Source organism: Cervus elaphus, chromosome 8, assembly GCF_910594005.1.
Source record: "Cervus elaphus chromosome 8, mCerEla1.1, whole genome shotgun sequence".
Lineage (NCBI taxonomy): Eukaryota > Metazoa > Chordata > Mammalia > Artiodactyla > Cervidae > Cervus > Cervus elaphus.
In genome coordinates this window covers 44,975,951-44,989,805 of record NC_057822.1, presented here as the reverse complement: position 1 = coordinate 44,989,805, position 13,855 = coordinate 44,975,951, and the positions used below count along the sequence as shown (strand labels likewise).

General features: G+C 44.1%; 1 protein-coding gene across 2 annotated transcripts in view; it reads left to right on the top strand.

Moving 5' to 3' along the window:
* The first annotated feature begins 2,031 nt into the window (after positions 1-2,031).
* Positions 2,032-13,855, top strand: part of LOC122698817 (aldehyde oxidase 1) — a 70,227-nt gene continuing 58,403 nt past the window's right edge. The window contains exons 1-3 of one of the 2 annotated variants that reach the window (XM_043910442.1): positions 2,032-2,326; positions 9,041-9,098; positions 11,287-11,383. In XM_043910442.1, the coding sequence (XP_043766377.1) occupies positions 2,132-2,326; positions 9,041-9,098; positions 11,287-11,383 (350 nt within the window). In that variant the 5' untranslated portion in view covers positions 2,032-2,131. The remainder of the gene's footprint in view (positions 2,327-9,040; positions 9,099-11,286; positions 11,384-13,855) is intronic. The other variant, XM_043910441.1, reaches the window with a different exon arrangement.

Genomic DNA, 13,855 nt, shown 5'->3' with positions numbered 1-13,855 from the left:
ATGAATCTCAGCACGCCAGGCCTCCCTGTCCATCACCAACTCCCAGAGTCCACTCAAACTCATGTCCATCGAGTCGGTGATGCCATCCAGCCGTCTCATCCTCTGTCACCCTCTTCTCCTGCCCCCAATCCCTTCCAGCATCAATCTTAAACTTTTATTCACTAATCTTATTGCTGTCATAATATTGATGTGGTTGTTTTGAAATAGATCTAAGGACAAGATAAAGCAATTATGTCAAGGTTTTAGAATCATGATTTTTGGCATAAGCAAAAAAGAGATATACTTATAAAACCCAAGAAGTGAAAAAAATTGAATCTGAATTTAATCAAAGACTTTAGACCCACAGACAAGATACTGGAAGTCAGGATGGAAAAACAACACCAGGGAGAAGCAACCAGCCATATTAAATATAGCATATTTGTTCCATAGGACAACTGACCGGGTTTCTTCTTCAACATGTTCAGTTCAGTCCGACTCTTTGCGAGCCCATGGACTGCAGCACGCCAGGCTTCCCTGTCCATCACCCACTCCCAGAGCTTGCTCAAAGTCATGTCCATTCAATCGGTGATGCCATCCAACCATTTCACCCTCTGTCATTCCTTCTCCTCCTGCCTTCAATCTTTCCCAGCATCAGGGTCTTTTCCAGTGAGTCAGTTCTTCCCATGAGGCAGCCCAAATATTGGAGATTCAGCTTCAGCATCAGTCGTTCCAATGAATATTTAAGACTGATTTCATTTAGGATGGACTGGTTGGATCTCCTTGCAGTCCAGGGGACTCACAAGAGTCTTCTCCAACATGGCGGTTCAAAAGCATTGACTCTTTGGCGCTCAGCTTTCTTTATGGGCCAGCTCTCACATCCATACATAGACTACTGGAAAAAACCATAGCTTTAACTAGAGGGACGTTTGTTGGCAAAGTAACGTCTCTGCTTTTTTAATATGCTGTCTAGGTTGGTCATAGCGTTTCTTCCAAGGAGCAACCATCTTTTAATTTTGTGGCTGCAGTCACCATCTGCAGTGATTTTGGAGCCCAAGAAAATAACATGTTAATAGCATTAAAAAGGAGGAGTGGGTGAGGACACTATTTTAGATTTAAAAAGGTTAAAGAGACAACAAGGACATTAAACGGGAAAAGGCATTTTTTTAAGACCCTGGTAAATTTAAAGATGTTAATATTCATTTTGTTATATGTTGGCATTTTGGCTTTGTAAGAAAAAAACATTTTAATGCATATTGAAGTATTTAGGGGTAAAATAATGTGTTTGAAATTGGGCTTTAAAATATTCCAGAAAAAATGTGGGAGTGTGGCAAAACGTTCAATGTTTTTAAAGCTCAGTGAGTCAGGTGTATGGGGATGCTAGTAGTATTTTATGTACAAAATTTTAGAAATTTTCACAATAAAATGTATATGTTTATATAAATGAGATAGCAAAATACTCTAAGTATGTTAAAGAGAGTCTGGGAAAGAGCTTGCATCCATTTGAATTTTTAAAAGGTGTTATAGTGCAAATTTCAAAAATGTAAAAGTAGACCAGAAAGTTAAATTCTAAGTTGTGGACACAGGTGACTTTTATTTTTATGCTTTTCAGTATTTTCCAAGTTTTATTTTTTTAAAAGTCTTTCGAGATGGTTTACATCACTACTGACACTTACCAAATAAACGTTATGGTTATTTACTGGGCAAATTAAGAGTAATGATAAAACTTTAAAAATAGTTTATATCAAGGTAGCTCTTGATTTTTTTTTTTAAAGCTGCAATAATTATATCTAAAAGTGTGAGAGAAAGTTATAAAACCCTCTGTTGTCCTTAAGTTCCTCTCTTGCAAAGCCGGACTAAATGTGATAGTTTATCAGCTATTAAAAGTACAGACTGCGGCAGGCATGGTCTGCCTGCGGAGCGGCAGATACAAAAAAACCTCCTACCGTTCCCGGACTTCAAATCTAGCTGGAAAGCCATTAAAATGTACTACTGTCAGACGACCGAAGCGGCGTCACAGGACCTGCAGTACCTGCTAAGAGGCGGGGGAAGGCAGCACAAACGCCCGGCGCCTTGGGCGAGGAATTTAGGACCGCGCCCAAAGATCCCAGCCAATGGTCTCAGCCCGGAGGGAGCCGGGCGATGACGTTCTCGGATGGGGGAAGAATTTTCCCCGCAGGGAGCTCCCGGAACTTTGCATCTAAAGTGGGACTTGAGCCCTCGAGGGTGGTTGCACTTTAGGCTGCTTCGACCCCGGTGCCGGCGACTCCTCCTGGGGACCTCCGGACCCTCGGACCCCGCCACCATGGAAGGGGGCGCCGAGCTGCTCTTCTACGTGAACGGCCGCAAGGTGAGCGCACTCCCGCGCTGCCCGTCCTGTCCCGCCGGGTCTTCGGGTGCTGGGGCGCCGGGCCCTGGGCTGCACGCGGTTTGCTGCGCGTCCCACCTGCACCGTAGGAGCAGGGAAGAGAAGCGTTTTCTAGGTCTGTCTGGATCTTTGGGCCCCCGCCTTCCTGATTTTCGTTTCCCCTCTCCTTCCTAGACGCAGGGGCTGATTCCCAAGCCCACCCCACCCCATCAACAGCAAGAGAAATGATTGTTCTTATTCAGCAGAGTCAGTACTCCCGAATCTTCCCCTTGTCAAACCCATCAGCAGACGGGAACGTCTTTTGTTAGGCCTCGGCTCTTGGGTCCGTTTGGGTAAACGGAGAGCAGTTTGGAGTCAGGACAGGGCCGCAGAGATGGATTCACCAAGACTTCTCATTCCCATCGTCTCCAGAGTTACAGCACTTGGCCGTGCTGAGCCCATGTCCGGCTCTGGGACTCCAGGGTCCTCACTGGGTCCCCTGCTGGTGCGGCGGCCATCCTCTCAGAAGCCAAGTTCGCTCCGTAGATCCCCGGGGGCAGTTCCAGCCGTAGCCCGAGGTTTGAAGGCAGCAAAGCCCCCAGAGAATCCTTTAAAAACACCCCCACGCACGAAGCCACAGACCGCTTACTCTTCATGTTGTCCCAGCACTTTGCAAGGGGGATGCCGGAGCAAGAAAGTGAAAGTGAAGTGAAGTGATAGAGGCTCAGTCGTGTCCGACTCTTTGCGATCCCATGGACTGTACAGTCCATGGAATTCTCCAGGCCAGAATACTGGAGTGGGTAGCCTTTCCCTTCTCCAGGAGATCTTCTCAACCCAGGGATCGAACCGGGGCCTCCTGCTGTGCAGTTGGATTCTTTACCAACAGAGCTCTCAGGGAAGCCCAAGAAGGTGAAAAGCCTTCCTTAAAAGCAAACAATGGGGCAAGGGCTGTGATATGATCCCTGTGTCTGAGTCAGGGAGAGCCTGACTTTCCCTGACTGACCCTGGGACTCACCAGGAAGCTGCTGCTGCGGCTAAGTCGCTTCAGTCATGTCCGACTCTGTGCGACCCCATAGACGTCAGCCCACCAGGCTCCCCCTTCCCTGGGATTCTCCAGGCAAGAACACTGGAGTGGGTTACCATTTCCTTCTCCAATGAGTGAAAGTGAAAAGTGAAAGTTAAGTCGCTCAGTGCTGTCCCACTGTTAGCCACCCCAGGACTGCAGCCCACCAGGCTCCTCCATCCATGGGACCCTCCAGGCAAGAGTACTGGAGCCGGGTGCCATTGCCTTCTCGGCACCAGGAAGCTAAGGAAAGTCAAATATCACGACCTCTCATTTGTGAGGCCTCTTCTAAAGCCCTGAGCTTAATTTTGAATTTGGATTTTGTATCATTTCTCTTAATGAGGATTTCCCCAAATCACGTAAATTCTAGGTCCTGTATAAAACTTTCCTCTGTACCTGCTGCCTGAGTTTCACACTGGATAAGATGAGTTTGTTTTTCCTGAACTTTCCTGAAGGCAAGCCATTAGGGTCTCCTCACAGGACTGCTGTGAGAGTGAACCATGATAAGGATTGGGGTGGGGGGTGAGTTTGAAGAGGTTTTATGGTGTCATTTTTTCTTCTTTTGCATAACTGAATGGTGCAGTAGACACAACTGTGGCCTTTTCATTTGGACAAACAAGGATTCAATTCCAGCTCTAACTCCTAGGGAGACACCATAACCTACCCTCAGTTCCTCTGCTGAAAGGAGATAGTACTACTTACTTCACAAATAATGGTAGTGAGTTTTTAATCCATTGATTTAAGGGCCTGCTCTATGCCAGTAGGGCCTTCCCAGGTGGCTCAGTGGTAAAGAATCCGCCTGCTAATGCAGGAGATGGGGATTCAGTTCCTGGGTAGTGGGAGATCCCCTGGAGGAGGAGATGGCGACCCACTCCAGTATTCTTGCCTGGGAAATCCCATGCACAGAGGAGGCTGGCGAGCTCCAGTCCCTAGGGTCGCAAAGAGTCAGACATGACTGAGCACCTACATGCACATGCTGCTGTTGAGTGTCCTCAGGGGACTCAGCAGAGCACATAAATGACCAAGTCCCTCTGGGGAGGCAGACGACAGGCATATAAATAAACGGAAATATGTCATGTCAAGCAGTGATAAATGCCAGGATGAAAAGCAAGGCAGAGTGGGGGGACAGAATGGATGTGAGCTAGTGCTTCAGGCAGGATGGATGTTTAAGACTGACCGGATGAGAGGCTGACATTTGGGTGGTCACCAGTATGAAGTGAGGAGCAGGCGTCTGAGGGAAAAGCACTCTACACCAAGGAGATGGAGGTGCAGAAATCCTCAGAGACAAGGATTTCTTCATGTTCAGGGGACAGCAAGGAGACTAAAGGGCCTGGAGATGTGGCCAGGGGCCAGATGACTCGGGCTTTTTAGGTGATGGTAAGGGTTTTGGTTAAAGGAGGAAATAGGTGTTTGAGTCTAGCTTCTTCTTCCCGTCCTCCCTCCCCTGCTCCCAAACAAACTGTAGTGGAATTTTTTAACATAACAGCTAATAATAGTTTGTACTCTATTGATTTTTAAAAATAAATAAGCTGGTTCTTATCTATGGGTTTGTTTTACCTATGGCCAAACATCCTATGATCCTTTGGAACGTGCCTATTAGAAATACTGATTTTGTTTTTGCAGTTGCCCTGTTAAAAGAAATTATGTCACCCTTTCTCTTTCCTGTCCCCCTCTCTTCCAAATTCTGTTAGGTTTGTGCCTCAATCCTGGCAAGCAAACCTGATTGCCACATGGATAGAATTAGAATAAAGTCCCTGAATCAGAGAGTGAGGGGCTGTTGATAAAAGAGGAAAAAGCCACCAGGAAGAGGGGTCATGAAGTCAAACATAACCTCTGGGATTAGAGTATTGCCCTTGAAAAGCAGCTTTGAAGCCAGTTAGGAGACTGAGTGATGTGACTGCCCTCTGCTCTGTGCTTTTTGTAGCATCCCCCCATGTCACTGGGTTCCCCCAGTGGCTCAGAAGGTAAAGAATCTGCCTACAAAGTGGGAGACCCAGGTTTGATCCCTATGCCAGCAAGATCTGGAGAAAGGAATGGCAACCCACTCCAGTATTCTTGCTTAGAGAGCTGCATAGACAGAGGAGCCTGGCGGGTGACAGTCCATGGGGTCCCAAAGAGTCAGACACTACTGAGTGACTTACACTTTCATTCCCAAGGGCAGGGGCTTAGGCTGAGTATGTTGATCAGAGACCTAGTTGCAGAGAGATTTCTGAAATCTTCACCTGTAGCCTCCAGAGTAGGTGACCCAGTTCACTTATCTGGAGTTGAAGGAGGAAGAGCCCATAAATAAATTATGCCCTAGATGCCACATCACAATGTATCTCAGGAACTGGAACAAGTTGTTCTATGAGACAATGAGGTGTAGAGATCAAATATGTGGGCTTTGGAACTAGTTAGGCATGGATTTGAATCCTGTACTCTCTGCTCTGACACTCAGCAGTTTTGTGGCCTCGAGCAAGTGTCCTCACTGGTCATCCCTTCCAACCTCTTTCCCAATTCCAAGGCTGTGATATCCCACAATACACACCGTTTCTGCCCATTTTCCTCTTTTTGGCTTTCCTTTTTTCTGCTCTTTTCCCCTTTTTCCTTCCTCTTTCTACCTCTGTCTTGTGTCTGGCAAGCGCCCCCCCCCCCCCCGCCCCGCCTCACAAGTCATGAGCCCTGCACAGAGGAACGCCATTTCTCAACTTTGTGTAATGTGAATTTGACATCTCCCAAAGAGCCAGTGGAGATACACAGGGACTCATGCTCCCCTTGTAACATGCAAGGTTTTGCTGAGACAAGAACATGCAATGACCTTGACCTGAGAGCTGGTATCATCTCTTCCAACCAGAGTCAGTAAGGATAACTCCCTTCCTCATTGCCTCCCACCCCCCAGCCACCATCTGAATCCATCTGAATCCTGACCTCCCTGTTTCACTCCAAGACCTGCCAAGACAGGGTGCATGCCAGATCCCTGCCCCACTTCCCTCCTCCAAATGTGCCAATCACCAAATCAAGAAAAATAAACACATTTCAAGTCAGTAGTCCTTTGAGCCAGACTCCAATCTCTTGAGACAGCTCTTGGAACAAATACGCAAACAAGCAAAATCTGCTCTTCCATTAGTTCCTCATGAAAACACAAATATCTCTCAAGTCTAAAATGCTCTTCCTTCTTACCCAGATCCTACCTCTCCCTTAAAATTGGGCCTCTGTGGATTCACCATCATATGTATGAATTAGGATTAGTTTCAGCTGAAAATAACACAAACTCAAAACTAAGTAGTTTAAATAAGGTACAAGTCATTTTTACTTTTACATAAAGGATATCTGGAGAGAATTCTGGGCTGGTTCAGAAGCTTCATCTGAGATCCAAGTTGCTTCTCTCTCTTTCCCCTGTTGCCATTAATATGTTGCCTTAGGGTCTGAAGTAGCTGCTGGCATTCTAACTATTTCATCTTTATTCCAGGCATCAGGAAGGAAGGAAGCCTGCTAGGAGAGACAACTAAATGTTTCTGCCACCATTATTGGCTCTTTTCCATTTTTCTTTCTTTTCTTCTTTTTATTATGTCCCAACCTGTGAAATATCATCCCTCCCTCCTTAATGTTCTCATAGCAAATTATACACATCAAGTTATTCATTTAAATTAATTAACATTTATTGCATCCTTATCATATACCCCCAGCACCTAGTTCAGTGTTAGACATGAAGAATAGTGGATGGTGATTTCTCTTAGGATCAAGAGAGGCTTATGCATACACAAATAATTGTGATGTAGGGTAACAGGTTCTGTGAAAGATGTGTGAACATTGACCATGGGAGCACAGAGGAGGATGGCTGCTTGGAGCAGAGAGTGGAAGGCAAATGTTAGATGGTTGCACAGCCCACAGGAGAGAACATCTAAGCAGGGCTTCAAATGGCATACAAGATTCTCACAAGTAGAGAAGAGAGGAAGGACTTTCAGGGCACTGGGAATCCTATAAGCCAAAGATAAAAAAAGTCCCTTCACTACTAGGACCAGCCACTTCTGGTTACAGTTCATGTGACCAGAGTTCAAGGTGCATGGGTTGGGTGGCAGATGATGGAAAGTTTATCCAAGAAGTCTTATAGCTATGGGAAGGAGTTTGAATTTCTTCTCCTATTTCAGAAGCTGGTAGAAATTCACTGAAGACCCACTCAGTGTATTTCTTAAATATGCATGTTTTCTGGTTCTCTCCCCTGGAAATCCTGATCTGATAAGGGTTTCAATTTAGCAAGCACCCTGAGTGACTCAGGAATTCCCAGCACAGCAGCGTGGCAGCCAGGAGTCAATGTTGGATTTAGGCAGACACAGGAGATGAGCCGATTTGGATTTTAGAGAAGTCACTCTGGTAGTGGGATAGAGGGTGGCATCCTGGGTACCAAGAATGCGGGCAGGAGACCTGTTAGGCAGCTGTTATCATTGTTCAGGCGGGAGGTAATAGAGTGGATTTCAGGGAGTGACAGGGGACGTGAAGGGTGTTTAGAGAATTGTTCTGGAAGTGTACATGGCCATGACTTGGTGATGCTGATTGTGGTGGGTTGAAGGAAGGGAAACAGAGAAAATGGCACAGGCTTTTTAAGCTTGACTGACCTAGGAGATGGTGGTCTATTAAACAAGTTCAGGAAAAGAAGGGAAGAAGTAAGTTTGGGAAAGAAAATATAGAATTCCATCTGAGGGCCAATTAAGTTGGGGATACCTGAGGGCACTTCACAGTTTTCTTGTATTGCAGCGTGTGTACACACACACACACACACACACACAAATCATTTCATCCATATTATATTGCAGTTTCCTCTAGGGTACAGATCCAACCTTGGTAATTGGCACCTGCCTCACTTTGCCCGGCCTATGGCCACTTAGAATTGAGGGTTAGGATGCATCTATAGAATAAGATGCATTTCACCTACTTTCCAGTAGGGAAAATCGGTATAACATGGGTGAAGGATGAACTCTAGTTCTGAAATTGTGAAGAAAACCATGCTTCTATTTATGAATTTAAAAGAAATCCAAGTTTGCAGTTCAGAAAGGGAAAACATGATCACTTTGGAAAACATAGCCAATCATGACATAATCATGCCATCCATTAGATGCTGCTGTTTTAACTGCCATGCTGCTAGACTGCCCACACAAACTTGCTCCTTATGTGTGCCTTTGCTTGCACATATTTGTATCAATTGGCATATGCATTTTATCTTCTTTTGTCCTTAGATTTGGGAGGAATGGATGCTCATGATCTCTTTCTGGAAACTGTAATTCTTTGAATATGATAAACAAACAAGTCTTTAAAAGAGAAAAAGCCTGTATCAACTTCTCAGAGGTCCAGAAGACCTCCCCTACCTCTCTGTCTGCTATTTTCAGCTCTGCTGTTATCTTTTCCCTCACTTGCTTCAGACTGGAGAGAAGTCACTAGTGTTTTGTTACTAGACACAACCACTGCCTTAGAGAACAGCGATAGTTCAGGACCACGGACAGTAGCAATGTCGTGGTGGGGCTCAAGATTTAGACTATACGCTTAAGAGAGATGACTTATGCGAAGTTGAGAATATAAGAGTTAGTTAATATGAATCTTCATGAAATTAGCATGAGCCACCCATGTAAATATTCTAACTGTCCTAAATTTGTGTGTTAATCTCTTATTTTCTCTTGGTACAGGTGATAGAGAAAAATGTTGATCCTGAAACAATGTTATTGCCATATCTGAGGAAGAAGCGTATCCTTTGCTTTGAGTTGTGTATGTGTGTGTATGTGTATGTGTGTATAACCCTGGTATCTTCATCAAGTGATATTTTAAGTATCTTTTTAGAGCCACACTGAATCATATCCCCAACTTTGAGGAAGTCCTACACCTGAGTTTTGTGGACAGTGCACAGTTGTGCTTATCAGAGAATCAAGTTCTTTCTAATTTCTGTTTTGGCATTAAATATATTGGGTAAAATGGAGAATAGCAATAGGAATTAAAGCAACAGATGCTGACATAGCTTAATTTAGCATTCATTAGAATTAAGAGTCACAGTATTGCTCGTCTAACTTCAAGGACTAATCATCATGCCCATTAGAAAAAGAGAGCACAGAAATCTCCTAAAGTGGAAGTGAAAGAACAATGGAGAGATTAAACCTGAAGTAGTTACCTTGAAAAAACTTTGTAAGTAAAAATCATCTAGGGAATGGATTCTTATCCTGCTGTTCATGAACTCCAGTGGGCTTCCAGCAGTCTGTGAACCCTACTACATTGTATGCAAACTTGTGAGACAATGGGAATATGTACATTTTTCCCAAGAGAAAGTGAAATTCCCCAAAGAGCACAAAACTCAAACAAAAACATAATAACAATTTTCTGGAAGTCATTCAAGGTTTTGGGGCATAAAAGTAATGAATACTAATTTCCTGGTTATCCATGGTACCAGTGTAATGTTTAAAATTTGTTTCATTTGTGAGTGACAGAAAATCCCAATAGCAGTAAATAAAATAGAAGTTTGTTTCTTTCTCATTGTGTTATTTCAGGTTCTCTGGGAAGCAGACACCAAAAAATGAGATTAAATATGCAACAGTTTTATTAGGAAAGATGCCTGAGTGAAATAGAGGGGCAGTCAGAGAAGATTTAGACCTGGAACAAAGAGAGAGAAGGCAGAGTAGGGGAGTCTCAGGCTGCATGTAACCCAAGGCAGATTCATCAAAGCCACTGAGGGTGGTTGACAAGGACTCCCACACATCTCCATAGCTCAGGGCCACTAGTGGGAAGCAGCCCATGGGAGTCATGACCTTGATGAACAGTGGGGTGATAGATGTCAAAGTGCAGCAGCTGGGTCTCTTGGTCAGTTTTCTTCTATGTTGGAGGAAGTCTCTATGTTGAGGCACATTCTCATGGCTGTGATACTTACATAAAGGAATCCTAAATGTAGGTCAATCCAGCCCAACAAAGCAATGTCACAAACTTACCAGGGGCCAAGGTCTTTCTGTCTTGCTGCTTCACCCTCCTCAGCGTGAAGCTTTCTCCTCATGGTCATAGATGACTAACTGAGGTCCCGCCATCATATCTGAATTCTAGCACAAAAGTAGATGTAAGGGATGAGGGAGGGGCAACCCTCTCCCTTTGAGGGTCTTTCCTTCCTGGAAGTTGTACAGAGCATTTATGCCTCTATCTCTGTGGTCAACATTGTTAATGACCCCACCAAGCATCAGAAGAGGATGAGAAAATGTACCTTTTTTGTTCCAGACAACCACATGTGTAGCTCAAAATTTAGCATTTCTATTACCAAGAAGGAATAAGAGAAAAGATATGGGGAAACAACTAGCAGTTTCTGCCACTGAGAAACAGAGAAATATAGCAAATGTGATAACATGACACAAATATTCTAAGAATTAATTACACTTTGACATTTTTCTTTATATGTCATCTAAGACACACATAAGGAAAGAACAGATACGCGAGGTACTCATACCTACAAATCCTCAAGGCCATTGATATGTCTAGACTCTTCCTTTTTTTAAGTTTGGCCCTCTTTTTGGCAACCTGAGGTCCAGTTGTTTTAAAAAGGAAGAGACTAGACATAACACACAAATGGGGGACTTTCCTGGCTGTCCAGTGGTTAAGACGCCACGCTTCCACTGCAGAGGGCACAGGTTCAGTCCCTGGTTGGGGAACTGAGATCCGTGTGCCCTGGAGTGCAGCAAAAAAGCCAAACAAACAAAAACAGAACAAATCACATACACACAAATGAAAATCAAGAATTTATAAGATTGTAGATAGTAGCAGCTAAGATATACATACATTATTTGATTAATAAGTATCAAACTTAACTGTACATTTAAGAATGTTTGATGGTGTTGTCTCCTAAGGTCAGAGCTATTTTACAAAGAAAATTATGGAAGACACATTATCTTTAACTAGGTTTTTCCAGTCCGACTCACAGGAACTAAATATGGCTGTGGAGGGGGAGGCTGTGGCGCCTGCACAGTGATGATATCACGATATAACCCCACTACCAAGAAGATAAGGTACGTTGCTGCAAAGTCCACATGTAGTTGAATTTTTGTAGCTTTCAACTTTGTTGTTTTCCTTCCTTTGGTAAATATGCATTGAGCACCTGCTATGTGACAGGAACTGTGCTAAACACTGGGAATGCAATGATGGGCATCAAACCATTCAGATTCCAGCACAAATGTTCCTTCTCAGCCCTCCCTGACTGCCTCCCCCACACCACGCCCCATTTCACCTCTGCAGCTCTTTGCTCCCTTACTAATGTATTCGTGGCACTTCTCAGCATGTGTGTGCTGTGTGTAAGTATTGTCCAAGTACACATGTATTGTCCATCGTCCCTCGGTGAGAATACTCTACATGGGCAGGGATTTTATCTGTCTTGCCCACCAATCAATCCTACTGCCTGGTCACTCTGCCTAGCATATAGTAGGCACTCAATGTTTACATTTATTTATAAGTGAATAATATCCTTCTAAGGTCTTCCCTGGAGCTCAAACTATGGTAAAGAATCTGCCTGCAATGCAGGAGACCTAGTTTTGATCCCTGGGTCAGGAAGATCCTCTGGAGAAGGGAATGGGAATACACTCCAGTATTCTTGCCTGGAGAATGCCATGGACAGAGGAGCCTGGCGGGCTACAGTTCATGGGGTCGCAAAGAGTCGGACATGACTGAGTGACTAACACTACTACTACTAATATCCTTCCAGTCTTTCTTTTGTGTATATATTTATGGAAGCATACTGATGACGCTGTGAAAGTGCTGCACTCAATATGCCAGCAAATCTGGAAAACTCAGCAGTGGCCACAGGACTGGAAAAGGTCAGTTTTCATTCCAATCCCAAAGAAAGGCAATGCCAAAGAATGCTCAAACTACTGCACAATTGCACTCATCTCACACGCTAGTAAAGTGATGCTTAAAATTCTCCAAGCCAGGCTTCAGCAATACGTGAACCATGAACTTCCAGATGTTCAAGCTGGTTTTAGAAAGGCAGAGGAACCAGAGATCAAATTGCCAACGTCTGCTGGATCATCGAAAAAGCAAGAGAGTTCCAGAAAAACATCCATTTCTGCTTTATTGACTATGCCAAAGCCTTCGACTGTGTGGATCACAATAAACTGTGGAAAATTCTGAAAGAGATGGGAATGCCAGACCACCTGACCTGCCTCTTGAGAAGCCTGTATGCAAGTCAGGAAGCAACAGTTAGAACTGGACATGGACCAACAAACTGGTTCTAAATAGGGAAAGGAGTACATCAAGGCTGTATATTGTCACCCTGCTTATTTAACTTCTATGCAGAGTACATCATGAGAAACGCTGGGCTGGAGGAAGCACAAGCTGGAATCAAGATACCAGGAGAAATATCAATAACCTCAGATATGCAGATGACACCACCCTTATGGCAGAAAGTGAAGAAAAACTAAAGAGCCTCTTGATGAAAGAGAAAGAGGAGAGTGAAAAAGTTGGCTTAAAGCTCAACATTCAGAAAACTAAGATCATGGCATCTGGTCCCATCACTTCATGGCGAATAGGTAGGGAAACAGTGGTAACAGTGGCTGACTTTATTTTTCTGGGCTCCAAAATCACTGCAGATGGTGATTTCAGCCATGAAATTAAAAGATGCTTACTCCTTGGAAGGAAAGTTATGACCAACCTAGACGGCATATTAAAAAGCAGAGACATCACTTTGCCAACAAAGGTCTGTCTAGTCAAGAATATGGTTTTCCCAGTGGTCATGTATGGATGTAAGAGTTGGACTATAAAGAAAGCCGAGCGCCGAAGAATTGATGCTTTTGAAGTGTGGTGTTGGAGAAGACTGTTGAGAGTCCCTTGGACTGCAAGGAGATCCATCCAGTCCCTCCTGAAGGAGATTAGTCCTGGCTGTTCATTGGAAGGACTGATGTTGAAGCTGAAACTCCAATACTTTGGCCACCTGATACAAAGAGCTGACTCATTTGAAAAGACCCTGATGCTGGGAAAGGTTGAGGGCAGGAGGAGAAGGGGACGACAGAGGATGAGATGGTTGGATGGCATCACCAACTCAACGGACATGGGTTTGGGTGGACTCCGGCACTTGGTGTTGGACAGGGAGGCCTGGTATGCTGCAATTCATGGGGTTGCAAAGAGTCAGACACGACTGAGTGACTGAACTGAACTGAACTGCATGTACAGTTTAGAAACTTCCATTGGCAAACTTCTTATGAATATCTTTTCAAAATAATAAATATAATTTTAATGGCTGTATATGTGCTACCATATATATCACCATCACCAAAAGGTGCTGACTTAGATTACTATTTGGTTTTCACTATTATAAAGGAGTGTATCAGTGAGCACTCATATATCTGTATATGTTTATATTTATGTTTGTGATGATTTCTTGATGATAGATCCATAGAAGTGGAATTGGAGGGTAAAAGGATGAGTGCATCTTTAAATTTTTATGGCTTCCAGCAAGATTCCTCTCAGAGCAGTTCTATCAATTTACATTC